At 37.5% G+C, this 13665-nt stretch overlaps 1 protein-coding gene across 3 annotated transcripts in view; it reads left to right on the top strand.

Moving 5' to 3' along the window:
- The window catches only part of LOC127842211 (nuclear pore complex protein Nup160-like), a 100763-nt gene that overhangs the window by 56085 nt on the left and 31013 nt on the right, over positions 1–13665 (top strand). For all 3 annotated transcript variants that reach the window (XM_052371615.1, XM_052371633.1, XM_052371624.1), the window contains 2 exons: positions 974–1068; positions 4474–4630. In XM_052371615.1, coding sequence (XP_052227575.1) covers positions 974–1068; positions 4474–4630 — 252 coding nt within the window. The remainder of the gene's footprint in view (positions 1–973; positions 1069–4473; positions 4631–13665) is intronic.

Genomic DNA, 13665 nt, shown 5'->3' with positions numbered 1-13665 from the left:
CCACTGTATCAAGCATTTTTACATAATTATTGCCCCTTTTACACTAAGATAATTGAACATTTTGCTTAAATTGCCGTAACTTCTTTATATTATCTCATTTTATTATTACTTTGACAAAACAACACTTACCTGAATACCACAATGGATTCCACCCAAACAATACCCCACGCCCCTACCCAGAATCCCTTTCCCCTCCCCCCAACCTTCCCCCCCCCCCAATTTTTTTTAAACATCATCTTATAAATTACCCCACCCCACATTATACCCCCCTCTCACCCCAACCCCCTACCGCCCCACCCCCTAACCCCAACCCCCCCCCCCCCTCCCCACCAAATTTTTTTTTTTTTAAAACATCTTAAATATTACCACACTCCACATTAAACCCTCTCTCACCCCCCCCCCCCTACCCCCCCCCCCCCCCCAAACAATTTTTTTTCCTTTTTTTATTTTTGAAATATCATCTAATAAATGACCACACCCCACATTATACCCCCTCTCAACCCCCCCCCCCCCAAATTTTTTTAATATTTGTTTCCTTTTTTTTATTTTTTAAAGATCATCTAATAAATTATTGAATATGAACAATTTCCCCATGATGGCTTACGTTATAATGTCAAGCACTCGAATAGTCAAGCGCTGTCCTCTGACAGCTCTTGTTGGTGTTGTTCTCTGTTGAGCTAAGCTGAAGTGCTTTCTTTAACAATAGAAGCTATTGTATTATCTCTGGAAGCATCTAAAAATACACTTTTAGAAAGTAAAATTATTGGGACTTACAATTTTGTCTTGACATTGGATTTTGAAATTTGGAAAAAACGTCAGTTGCATGTATTAGATGTTAATAAACTGGTAGAGTTCAAACTTGGTAGACTGTGGTGGAAATGTCTGGTTTCATCTTGTATTTATATTGGTACACTTTAACACAAAAGAAGCTGTCAATTCAGTTAATTGCAGACATGTTTGTTCTTTGTTACAGGGAAATGAACATTCGTCAACTTTCTGGTCTTGATGTGTCAGACTCAACAGCACTTGTAAATGCAGCTATGGGACCTTCACTCATACAGAAAATAGGTGAGACAGCGGTTGCTTATAACTACCATATTGGGATCAAGATATTTCAGAAAGTTTGCTTTTCTGGTTCGAGTGTTCAGGAAATGACACATGTGATGATGTGTATAACAGTCTTTTTATGTCCCCCACCACTATACTGGGGGACATATTGTTTTGCCCTGTCTGTTGGTTGGTTGGTTTGTTTGTTTGTTTGCTTCAAATTTAACATTTGCCATAACTTTTGCAATATTGAAGATAGCAACTTCATATTTGGCATGCATGTGTATCTCATGGAGCTGAACATTTTGAGTGGTGACAAGTTAAGGTCATCCTTCAAGGTCAATGGTCAAATATATGTGTCAAAACCTCTCATTTAATGTTCACTTTTGCAATATTGAAGATAGCAAGTTGATATTTGGCATGCATGTGTATCTCATGGAGCTGCACATTTTGAGTTGTGAAAGGTCAAGGCCAGCTTTCAAGGTCAAAGGTCAAATATTTGGGGACATAGTGTTTCACAAACACATGGCTTGTTGTTTTTACTACTAGCCATTTGGGCTACTCACAGGGCCTTTTCCATAGCCTTAATAACAATTCTATAGCTCAAAAACATCACTTAAAGTATAATTTATGTCTTTTTGTGAAAAGTTCCAAATGTGTCATTAATAATATGAACAAAACTAGATTTGTATCATTTTAATATTTATTTCCCAATACTTCATTAACGTTATTGACCAGTAATTGCACAAGCATAATCTTCTGTCATTGTCGAATACATACGTAATATTACGCTAGTCAATTGTTCCAAGAGTCACTTGAGTGGCTTGTGTGATGACGTTTCCACCTCGAGTGTGATGCGAAATAGCACAAGCCACGAGAGTAATTCAAACTCTTGGAACAATTGACTAGCGTAATATTCCTTTTATCATATACAACAACTAACGAAAACAGTTAACAATTGTATTGTTTACTTTAACAAAACTGACAAAACAATGACTAAAACGGTACGCCATAGATTTTAAGACGCGTATGAATACAGTTTATGTAAATTAACGTGCAAACATTTGAACCGGGAAAACACAGTTTTCCGACACGCTTACCTTAATCCCATCGTTAATCCAATGTTTATAACAATTAAGTTTACAACTTTAATCAGATGTTTATAACAAAAACGTTGAAACAATATGCACTTCCACCTATATTCTTCCATGTCTTTATCGAAACTTAGATTAAACCACACTATTTTATTGTATTCCTATTGAAATAAAACATTTTAGCATAATAAACACACACTCCAAAATACGTTTTGAATTTGTTCGATATTTTTAACAAATAGTTTACTGTTAAAAAACACCACGTCCGACATGTCCTTAAAAATTCCAGAGAGTTTAGATAAAACTATTGTGTTTCGTCACAGAAATGAAGTCACACGATGTAATATATTTCATAATAAAAAATATTTATATTTTCGGTGCGCGGAATGTGACATCATTAAATGGGTCGAAGTAGTCCGGCTAGTATGGTAATACGGAATTGGAAACAGCGAGTAGCGTAATACGGGATTTTTTATTTCAACGATTGATACAACCTGTATTTTGTTAAATGCATTAAACAGGTATATAATAAATCATAATCACTGCTCTTCTTTCCTGCATCGGAGGACTTTTATATGTAAATTAAATTGATATCATTAAAGAAAGATTCCAATTGTTCCTTGTTTGAGAAATCAACATCTAAGAATTTTACCTTACCCACCATAAACATTATGTGATGGTGTATTTAGGAACCGTTTATACCGAAGGACAGCTCTTCAACATCAATATTTATCTTATAAAAAATTATCAAACATAAGCAATTTTTCTCAATAGTCGTTTAATTATCATTTATTAATGTTACCATATCCCTTTCCCACTCAGAGGCAAAGTGAAAATGGCTATGTGCAGACATAAAACCAGAACAGCCTGCGTGTAACTCGCAGTCTGTTTAGTTTTTATGCTGTATGCTGCTCATCAGTATATAAGGGTTGGAAATGAAGCCTTTAAAACTTGAATCTAGAAAGAAAGGTAATTAATTATACCCCCACAAACGAAGTTTAGGGAGGTATATAGGAGGGAGCTTGTCTGTCTGTCTGTTGGTCGGTCGGTCCGTATTCAGTGTCCGCTCTCTAATTCAAATTGTTTTCATCGGAGCTTCACCAAACTTGGTCAGATGTTGTATCTAGATGATGTCTAGGTCAAGTTTGAATATGAGTTATGCCGGATCAAAGCTAGGTCACGGGATCACTTAGTGCGTTTTAAACATTGAGCATGGTGTCCGCTCTCTACATCAAGTAGTTTTCTTCCGAGCTTCACCAAACTTGGCCAGAAGTTGTATCTAGATAATGTGGAGGCCAAGTTTGAACATGGGCCATACCAGGTCAAAAACTAGGTCACAGGGTCACTATGTGCGTTTTAAACATTGAGCATGGTGTCCGCTGTTTTTTGTGAAGACAACATGCACAATATTCTGTGTCAATGCGGCATGTGAGGGTATTAGTCACCTCTGTGACAAAGCTCTATTTAAATATAACTTTCTAAGGGACTACAAATGGGTAAAATACGTATCTAAGTGGTAAATAGTTAAGAGAAAGGCACTGTTGTCACAGTTGTAACTAAGTATTTAATGGAATTTATTGCAACCAGAAGTCCTCAGTTTGCACGGTCCATTGGCAAATAGAGAGCGAGTCATAAGGACAAATCACACGCAATTTGCATCATGTTGTATTCCTCAGTATTAAACAGCTGTATTCATCAATAACTGAGTAGCTCCATCAATTACATAATTAACTTTCTTGATACCATTTTCAGAAATTAGTACTAAACCCCTGCATATATAAATACGTTGTGAACAAATAGAGGCTAAAATTTTGTATTGACCATTTTGGCTGTTTTGCTAGCTTCTTTAACCCTTTGCATGCTGGGAAATTTGTCGTCTGCTAATATGTGGTCAGCTGAATTTCTAAAATTAGCATTTTCTTCGATTTTTTTCAAAGAATACTATCAGAATAGCAAACAGTTTGGATACAGATGAGACGCCACGTTACAATTATTTGTGATGTTTTATTTTTAAAATACCAAAGAACTGTTAGCACATCAAAAAAGTTTTATGAAATGTGATCTCCACACATCATGCCCTTGTTTTGCAATCCAGAGACTTCACTACAGAGAGTGCAATACACTGTTTATTAAGCTGGCATTTGACCCTTGTAATTTGACACTTGCTTGTCCAGTTAAGCTGTCATTAAACCTTAATCTTTGTTTAGGTAGATAGGTAAGGATTAGCACTCATTGGTTAACACCCTTCACATGCTTGTGTCTGGGATCTTGATTTGCAAGTACCTGCAGGTCAATTCTTACCCAGATATGTGCATGTTCATGTATTCCTCAGAGCACCGTGGGGCTAGTCTCCTGGAGCTGTTCATCCTGGGCTGTGGAGGAGAGAAGATGAGGACAGTCCTCTCCTCTGACCGCTTCCTCATGGACCAGCCCTCAGGGGTGTGGTCAGAAGGCCTTCTCACCATGGCTACCGCCTTAGCAACACTTATGTAAGTACCCTGAAGACCGTAGTAACACTCAATAAGGTACAGGTATGCTGCAAGTATGGTTGGTAGTATTGATCTTAGAATTTGGGGAGCATAAAGTTACGTCCCTAATGGCCCTGCCCAATCAGTTGCCTGTTTCCCTTGAATCCCGGACAATCGCTCCTACGGACCATCGCTCATACGCAAAACTTGACAGAGTGCACAGTCGCTCTTACGATGTTTTGACAGGGCGGACAGTCGCTTTTACATTATTTTGCCAACCCGGACAATCAATGTTACATTCTTTTGTAAACCCGGACAGTCGCTCCTACATAATTTTGACTCCACGGCAAAAGGTAGTATAGGCCGATCAAAGGCTAACACCTATAATAACCGACAATTAAATTTGCCAAGTAAGCTGATTCAACATGGGACATTCGTTCCTACATTACATTTATTGGAATAAGTGACATTTTGCGAATGGAATCAACATAAAAACCGCATAGATGAAATGTTGTTCTTTATTGTCCCCTACCGGTTTCACCGGAGGGGACTTATGGTTTGCGTTCTTTCTGTCCGTCCGTCACACTTTTCTGGATCCTGCGATAACTTTCAAAGTTCTTAATATTTTTAATTTTGCTTGACAATAGCCTTGTTTCATTTGTATTTAAGATATGACATTTATATGACATTTATAAACATGTATACACACAAAATACGCAAAAGAAAGCGCATACAAACGAAAGGAAGCACATATGTACATTTATGCACGCACTCGATTTTTACGAGTCAGTTATCTTTATTGTAACACATCCTAGTGGCCAATATGAATACTGTGCCCAACACTCTGCAGGAACTCCACCATCGACATGGTTCCAGCCACATACATGTGTTTCTGGCAAATAAGGTAGCAACATTCAAAAAGTCTTAATAATACGCAAACACCCTTTTCAAGTACAATCTTTCAGTTAATATCATTTTATCAATAATTGCTATATCAACAATGGTAGTATCAATCGATAATGACCACTTTGACACCTATGATGTGCGAACCATGCATAAAGATTACAGACTGGCGTCACATTTAAGTTAATTAAGGTAAGTAAACAATTGGTTAGGTCATTGTTATCACATTTGAGTTAATTAAGGTAAGTAAACAATTGGTTAGGTCATTGTTATCACATTTGACCCATTGATATATGACACTGAACGATTTCTTAATCGGCATTTCTATTATTATTAAAATAGTGTGTTCAGGTGATACTGCACGATAAAATGTTCTATGTTTTACACACAGTTTATGTTACAATTACACCAAATAGACAAGAAAAATTATGAAACGAAATTCATAAAATGCAACATGCTGATGAATTCGACTGTATAGACATTTTCGATTTCAGAATTAAATATCTGGCTTCATTCGCATTTTTTGACACATGTTCTTATTAACTTTATTTTAATTTATATTGAAATATATGTACAATAAGTTTTTTACACATTTTATATAAATTCGTAAATATTTGAAAAAATCGTGCAGTCTCACTTTAATCGTGAATTTTTATGCCCCTGTTAGGGTGGCATATAGCAGTTGAACTGTCAGTCAGTCAGCCAGTCAGTCAGTGTGTCAGTCTGTCCGTCCGTCCGAAAACTTTCATGGCCATAACTTTTTCAATATTGAACATAGCAACTTGATATTTGGCATACATGTGCATCTCATGGAGCTGCACATTTTGAGTGGTGAAAGGTGAAGGTCAAGGTCATCCTTCAAGGTCAAATGTCAAATATATGGCATCTGTCTGTCTGAAAACTTGAACATTGGCCATAACTTTTTCAATATTCAAGATAGCAACTTGATATTTGGCATGCATGTGTATCTCATGGAGCTGAACATTTTGAGTGGTGAAAGGTGAAGGTCAAAGTCATCCTCCAAGGTCAAATGTCAAATATGTGGTGTCTGTCTGTTTGTCCGAAAACTTTAACATTGGCCATAACTTTTTAGCTCCCCTGATTGCTCAGGTGAGCTTTTCTGACCGGTCTTTGTTGGTCGTCCGTCCATCCGTCCGTCGGTTAACATTTGCTCGTAAACACTATAGAGGCCACATTTGTTGTCCCATCTTCATGAAACTTAGTAAGAAGCTTTGCCACAATAAAATCTCCGCCGAGTTCGAAACTGGGTTGTGCCGTGTCAAAAACTAGGTCAATAGGTCAAAAAAAGAAAAACCTTGTAAACACTGAAGAAGTCATATTTTATGTTCAATCTTCATGTCACTTTGTCAAAATGTATGTCTTAATGATATCTTGATTGAGTTCAAAAGTGGTTCCGGTCTGTTGAAAAACATGGCCCCAGTGGGCGGGGCAGTTTTCCTTATTTGGCTATAGAGAAACCTTGTAAACACTGTAGAAGTCACAATTTTTGCCCAGTCATCATGAAAGGTGGTCAAAACATTGATTTATTGATATCTCGGACGAGTTCGAAAATGGTCCAGATCGGTGAAAAAACATGGCCGCCAGTGGGCGGGGCATTTTTCTTTATATGTATATAGTGGCAGTTTTCCCTTTTTGGCTAAAGAGAAACCTTGTAAACACTCTAGAAGTCACAAATTTTGCCCAATCATCATGAAACTTGGTTAAAACATTGGTTTTATTGATATCTTGGACGGGTTCGACAATGGTTTGGATCTGTGAAAAAACATGGCCGCCAGTGGGCGGGGCATTTTTCTCTATATGTATATAGTGAAAACATGTTAACACGTCCTCTAGAAGTCACATTTTTGGCCCAATTTTTATGAAATTTGGTCTGAACATTTGTTTCTTTGATACGAGAGTTGAGTTCAAAAATGGTTTAGGTCAAACCTTGTGATCGAATACTATGGAAGTCACATTTGTATGCCCCCCTTCGAAGAAGAGGGGGTATATTGTTTTGCTCATGTCGGTCCGTATGTCTGTCCACCAGATGGTTTCGGAATGATAAGTCAAGAACGCTTAGGCCTAGGATCATGAAACTTCATAGGTACATTGATCATGACTCGCAGATGACCTGTATTGATTTTGAGGTCACTAGGTCAAAGGTCAAGGTCACAGTGACCCGAAATAGTAAAATAGTTTCCGGATGATTACTCAAGAACTCTTACGCCTAGGATCATGAAAATTCATAGGTACATTGATCATGACTTGCAGATGACCCCTATTGATTTTGAGGTCACTAGGTCAACGGTCAGGGTCACGGTGACCCGAAATACTAAAATGGTTTCTGGATGATAACTCAAGAATGTTTATGCCTAGGATCATGAAACTTCATAGGTACATTGATCATGACTCACAGATGACTGCTATTGATTTTCAGGTCACTAGATCAAAGGTCAAGGTCACAGTGACCCGAAACAGTAAAATGGTTTCCGGATGAAAGCTCAAGACCGCTTATGCCTAAGATATGAAAGTTCATAGGTATATTGATCATGACTTGCAGATGACCCCTATTGATTTTCAGGTCACTAGGTCAAAGGTCAAGGTGACCCGAAATAGTAAAATGGTCTCCGGATGATAACTCAAGAACGCTTATGCTTAGGATCATGAAACTTCATAGGTACATAAATCATGACTTGCAGATGACCCCTATTGATTTTCAGGTCACTAGGTCAAGGTCACAGTGACTCACCTTAAAAAAATGGTTTCCAGATGATAACTCAAGAACACTTACGCCTATGATCATGAAACTTCATAGGTACATTGAGGTGACCCAAAATAGTAAAATTGTTTTACTCAAGAACGCTTATGCCTAGGATGATGAAACTTCATAGGTACATTGCTCATGACTCGCAGATGACCCCTATTGATTTTCAGGTCACTAGGTCAAAGGTCAAGGTCACGGTGTTTCAACTTAGAAAAATGGTTTCCAGATGATAACTCAAGAAGACCTATGCCGAGGATCATGAAACGTCATAGGTACATTGATCATGACTTGCAGATGACCTGTATTGACTTTCAGGTCACTAGGTCAAGGTCACGGTTACTTGACTCAGTAAAATGGTTTTCGGATGATAACTCAAGAAAGCTTAGGATCATGAAACTATATAATGGTCAAGTTGATAGAATTTTCTTATTAAATCAGCCGAAAATGGAATTTATCATGTAGATGTTTTGAACACCTTATAACTTTGTTATCCATCTGACATGTGTGCATTATAATCATTGCATCTTTTTAGCTCACCTGATTGCTCAGGTGAGCTTTTGTGACCGGTCTTTGTCTGTCGTCTGTCCGTCCGTCCACATTTGTTCGTAAACACTCTAGAGGCCACATTTATTGTCTGATCTCATGAAACTTGGTCAGAAGCTTTGTCCCAATGAAATCTCGGTCGAGTTCGAAACTGGGTGATGCCTGGTCAAAAACTAGGAAACTAGGTCAAAAAAAAGAAAAAACTTGTAAACACTGTAGAAGTCACATTTCATGCCCAATCTTTATGTAACTTTGTCAAAATGTTTGTCTTAATAATATGTCGGTTGAGTTCAAAATTTGTTCCGGTCTGTTGAAAAACATGACCGCCAGTGGGCGGGGCAGTTTTCCTTATTTGGCTATAGAGAAACCTTGTAAACACTCTATAAGTCACAATTTTTGCCCAATCATCATGAAAGTTGGTCAAAACATTGGTTTTATTGATATCTCGGACGAGTTCGAAAATGGTCCAGATCGGTGAAAAAACATGGCCGCCAGTGGGCGGGGCATTTTTCTATATATGTATTTAGTGAAAACATGTGAACACTCTAGAAGTCACATTTTTTGGCCCAATTTCATAAAATTTGGTCAGAACATTTGTTTCCGTGATATGAGAGTTGAGTTTGAAAATGGTTCCGGTTAGTTCAATAGCATGGCTGCCAGGGGGGGGGAGCAGTTTTCCTTATTTGGCTCTAGAGAAACCTTGTAAACACTCTAGAATTCACAATTTTTGCCCAATCATCATAAAAGTTGGTCAAAACATTGGTTTTATTGATATTTCGGACGAGTTCGAAAATGGTCCAGACTGGTGAAAAAACGTGGCCGCCAGTGGACGGGGCATTTTTCTCTATATGTATATAGTGAAAACATGTGAACACTCTCGAAGTCACATTTTTGGCCCAATTTTCATGAAATTTGGTCAGAACATTTGTTTCCTTGATATGAGAGTTGAGTGTGAAAATGGTTCCGGTCAGTTGAATAACATGGCCGGCGGGGGGGGGGGGGGGGGGGGTGTGTAAGTATTCTTATATTTATATAAAAGCTTGTGAACACTCTAGAAGTCACATTTTTTGCCCAATCATCATGAAACGTGGTGAAAAGATTGGTTTAATATACAGTCAGTCTTGTATTTAGAGACCACTAAAGGGAGTAAACGTGGTCTCTTAATAAAATGGTCTTTAAATAAAAAAAGGCCATTTGGGATGAATGCAGACCTTTGATTTTAAATCCAGATATAGGATTATCTCCTTTTGACACAGCGATTTCAGCTTTTGTAATCAAATGAATCTAAATATAAATTAAATGAATAAAACAATGTTTTACTTAATATAAGTTTTATTTGTTTTCTCTAATTCTAAATACAATGTAAATGGTTCTCTGGTTTTTCCGACTCTAAACTCATTCGCGATAAAAATTTACGTGCATTTTGACTCTTTGACACTTCCAATACCCAAATTTTCTCATTTAACGTTAACACTTTTTGTTTTGACATTTTAATTTCTGCATGTAAGCTTATATATATCTGACTCGATTATGGTACATAGGGAAATAAATAAAACACCTTGGTTTAAAACTAAATAAACAGGCCTGATTGGAAAATTTGCTTACACAAACTAATAACAATTACGTTTTTTAATGAACAGATTTCGACACTTGTTACAGATTAATAGTTTATTTTTTACACCTCTCGGGAACACTGTGAAAATAATTGTCGCATCGGCGCATTGTTTCTGCAATAAAATCGGCGATCAAATTTGTCACTTAATGTCCCAGATAGTAAACTCTTTAACCCGTAGACTAATGGCAATACCTCATTGTATTATTCAACACAAAAAATTGATACGCAGTCAGCATTAACACTGGTCAGAACCGGTCATCGAGACAAAGGAAAATGGCTGGTGTGAAATCAAAACAAAGGTTTAATCGTTCATGTTATCGGCTTAGATAAACAATCAACACTGATTTGTCCCTGAATGGTCAACAGATATACCACTTTTACCTCAAAGCGGTCGCTTAATTCAAGACTTGGGCATCAAAATACACTAAAATCAGCGGTCGCTGGTCGCGTAAGACAAATACGCTTAATACAATATGAAAATATAGTTAAAACGCTAGGGCTGGATTCAAAGTGGTCGCATAAGACAAAAGTCGCTTAATTCAAGTGGTAGCAAGCACAAGATTGACTGTATATCACATAATGAATGCCATAAGTATTGCCCTTAGATTGTCCAAATTTTCATTATATTATACAAAATCCTTGTAAACACTCTAGAGGTCGCAATTTTGTTTCAGATTTTATGAATCTTGGTCATAATATTTATTTTTGTAAGCAAAGTTTGATGTTTGGTAAGGGGTCAACTCAAAATATAGGCCACCAGGTCAAATCTTACAAAAACAAAATCACTCCATATGCCAGAGTTTTGGTTCAATAATGATGAAACTTGACCAGGATGTTTGTCTGGACAATATCTAGGTCAAGTTTGATGTTTGGTAAAGATTGAATGAACTGACTCCTCTCAGGTGAGCGAACTAGGGCCATCTTGGCCATCTTGTTCAATATTTAAGATAGCAACTTGATATTTTACATGCATGTGTATTTCATGGAGCCGCACATTTTGAGTTGTGAAAGATGAAGGTCAAGGTCATCCTTCAAGGTCAAATGTCAAATATATGGTGTCTGTCCGTCCGTCCAAAAACTTTTAAATTGGCCATCACTTTTTCAATATTGAAGATAGCAACATGATATTTGGCATGCATGTAAATCTCATGGAGCTGCACATTTTGAAACGTGAAAGGTCAAGGTCATCCTTTAAGGTCAAAGGTCAAATACATCTGTCCGTCCGTCCGAATACTTTAACTTTCGCCATAACTTTTTTTATGCCCCTGAAGGGTGGCATATAGTTTTAGAACTGTTCGTTTTGTCTGTCAGTTAGTCAGTCAGTCTGTCCATCCATCCGAAAACTGTAACATTGCCCATTACTTTCGCAATAGATAGTAACTTGATATATGGCATGCATTTGTATCTCATAGAGCTGCACATTTTGAGTGGTTAAAGGTTAAGGTCAAGATCATCCTTCAAGGTGAAAGGTCAAGGTCAAAGGTCAAATTTTGCAATATTGAAGATAGTAACTTGATATTTGGCATGCATGTGTATCTCATGGAGCTGCACATTTTGAGTTGTGAAAGGTCAAGGTCAAAGATAGCAACTTGATATTTGGCATTCATGCATATCTCATGGTGCTGCTTATTTTGAGTGGTGAAAGGTCAAGGTCATCCATCAAGGTCAAATATTGCAATATTTAAGATAGCAACTCGATATTTTGCATGCATGCTTATCTCATGGAGCTGCACATTTTGAGTGATAAAAGGTCAAGGTCAGCCTTCAAGGTCAAGGGTCAAATTTTTCCATATTGAAGATATCAACGCGATATTTGGCATGCATGCGTATCACATGGAGCTGCACATTTTGAGTGGTGAAAGGTCAAAGTCAAGGTCATCCTTCAAGGTCAAAGGTCAAAACTTTGCAATATTGAAGATAGCAACTTGATATTTGGCGTGCATGTGTATCTCATGGAGCTGCACATTTTGAGTGCTGAAAGGTCAAGGTCATCCTTCAAGGTCAAAGGTCAAATTTTGCAATATTAAAGATAGCAACTTGATATTTGGCATGCATGTGTATCTCATGGAACTGCACATTTTGAGTGGTGAAAGGTCAAGGTCATCCGTCAAGGTCAAAGGTCAAATTTTGCCATATTGAAGATAGCAACTGCATATTTCATATGCATGGGTATTTCAAGAAGCTGCACATTTTGAGTGGTGAAAGGTCAAGGTCATCCTTCAAGGTCAAAGGTAAAATAATTGGCTTCAAAGTGGCGCAGTAGGAGGCATTGTGTTTCATGAACACAGCTCTTGTTTAGTATATTATTTACACAACGAATGGGCATAATAACATTAAAATTATTTTTATGTGTCGGCTTTCACTGAGCGAAACCTTGCAGGAATTGGAAACGACTTTTGCTCATACACATCGTATTGTAGACTTTGACGTGTGCTTCTTTGAATACGAGTGCCCGTCTAAGCATAGCACAGACTGACCGCGTTTGTTCGTTAGAAGTTCCATGTTGGAAGTAAATTTGAAGGTGTGGGACATTACAATATATACATATTGTTTTCACAGTTTGCTAACTTACATTTAGAGAATCGACAAACTCTAACATAGTTTCTTAATAAGTAAATTCATTAATTAAAATCACATTGATCGGCTCATGTTGAATTGGCTTACTTTTGACGAGTCGGTATTTTTAATTATCGGTTAATTATAGGTGTTAGCCTTTGATAGGGGTATACTACATGTTGCTGTGGAGTCAAAATAATGTAGGAGCGACTGTCCGGGTTGACAAATAATTAGAAGCGATTGTCTGGGTTGGCAAAATAATATAGGAGCGACTGTTTGCCCTGTCAAAACATCGTAGGAGCGACTGTCCGCCCTGTCAAAACATCGTAGGAGCGACTGTCCGCCCTGTCAAAACATCGTAGGAGCGCCTGTTCACCCTGTAAAATTTAGTGAGGTGCGATTGTCTGTAGGAGTGATTGTCCGGACATGTTTAAAGTAAAAATTTAAAAAATCTCTCTGAAACTGCATGGCCTAGAAGTTTATTATTTGTCATATATCATCTTATTGTGGTCCTTTCATAATTTTGTTCACGTCATGTCCCTGGTGCCAAAAACATTATTTCTCAGGGGTCAAATGATTTATGAAAACTTATGTAGTTAATAATTTCAAAAATCTTCTCTGAATACTCTAGGGTGAGGGCTTTATTATTGTATGTGCTATATTGCATATTTTACC

This window comes from Dreissena polymorpha, chromosome 1 (genome assembly GCF_020536995.1).
Source record: "Dreissena polymorpha isolate Duluth1 chromosome 1, UMN_Dpol_1.0, whole genome shotgun sequence".
Classification (NCBI taxonomy): domain Eukaryota; kingdom Metazoa; phylum Mollusca; class Bivalvia; order Myida; family Dreissenidae; genus Dreissena; species Dreissena polymorpha.
Note: the sequence above shows the minus strand (reverse complement) of the source record. Positions and strands in the feature narration are given on the sequence as shown.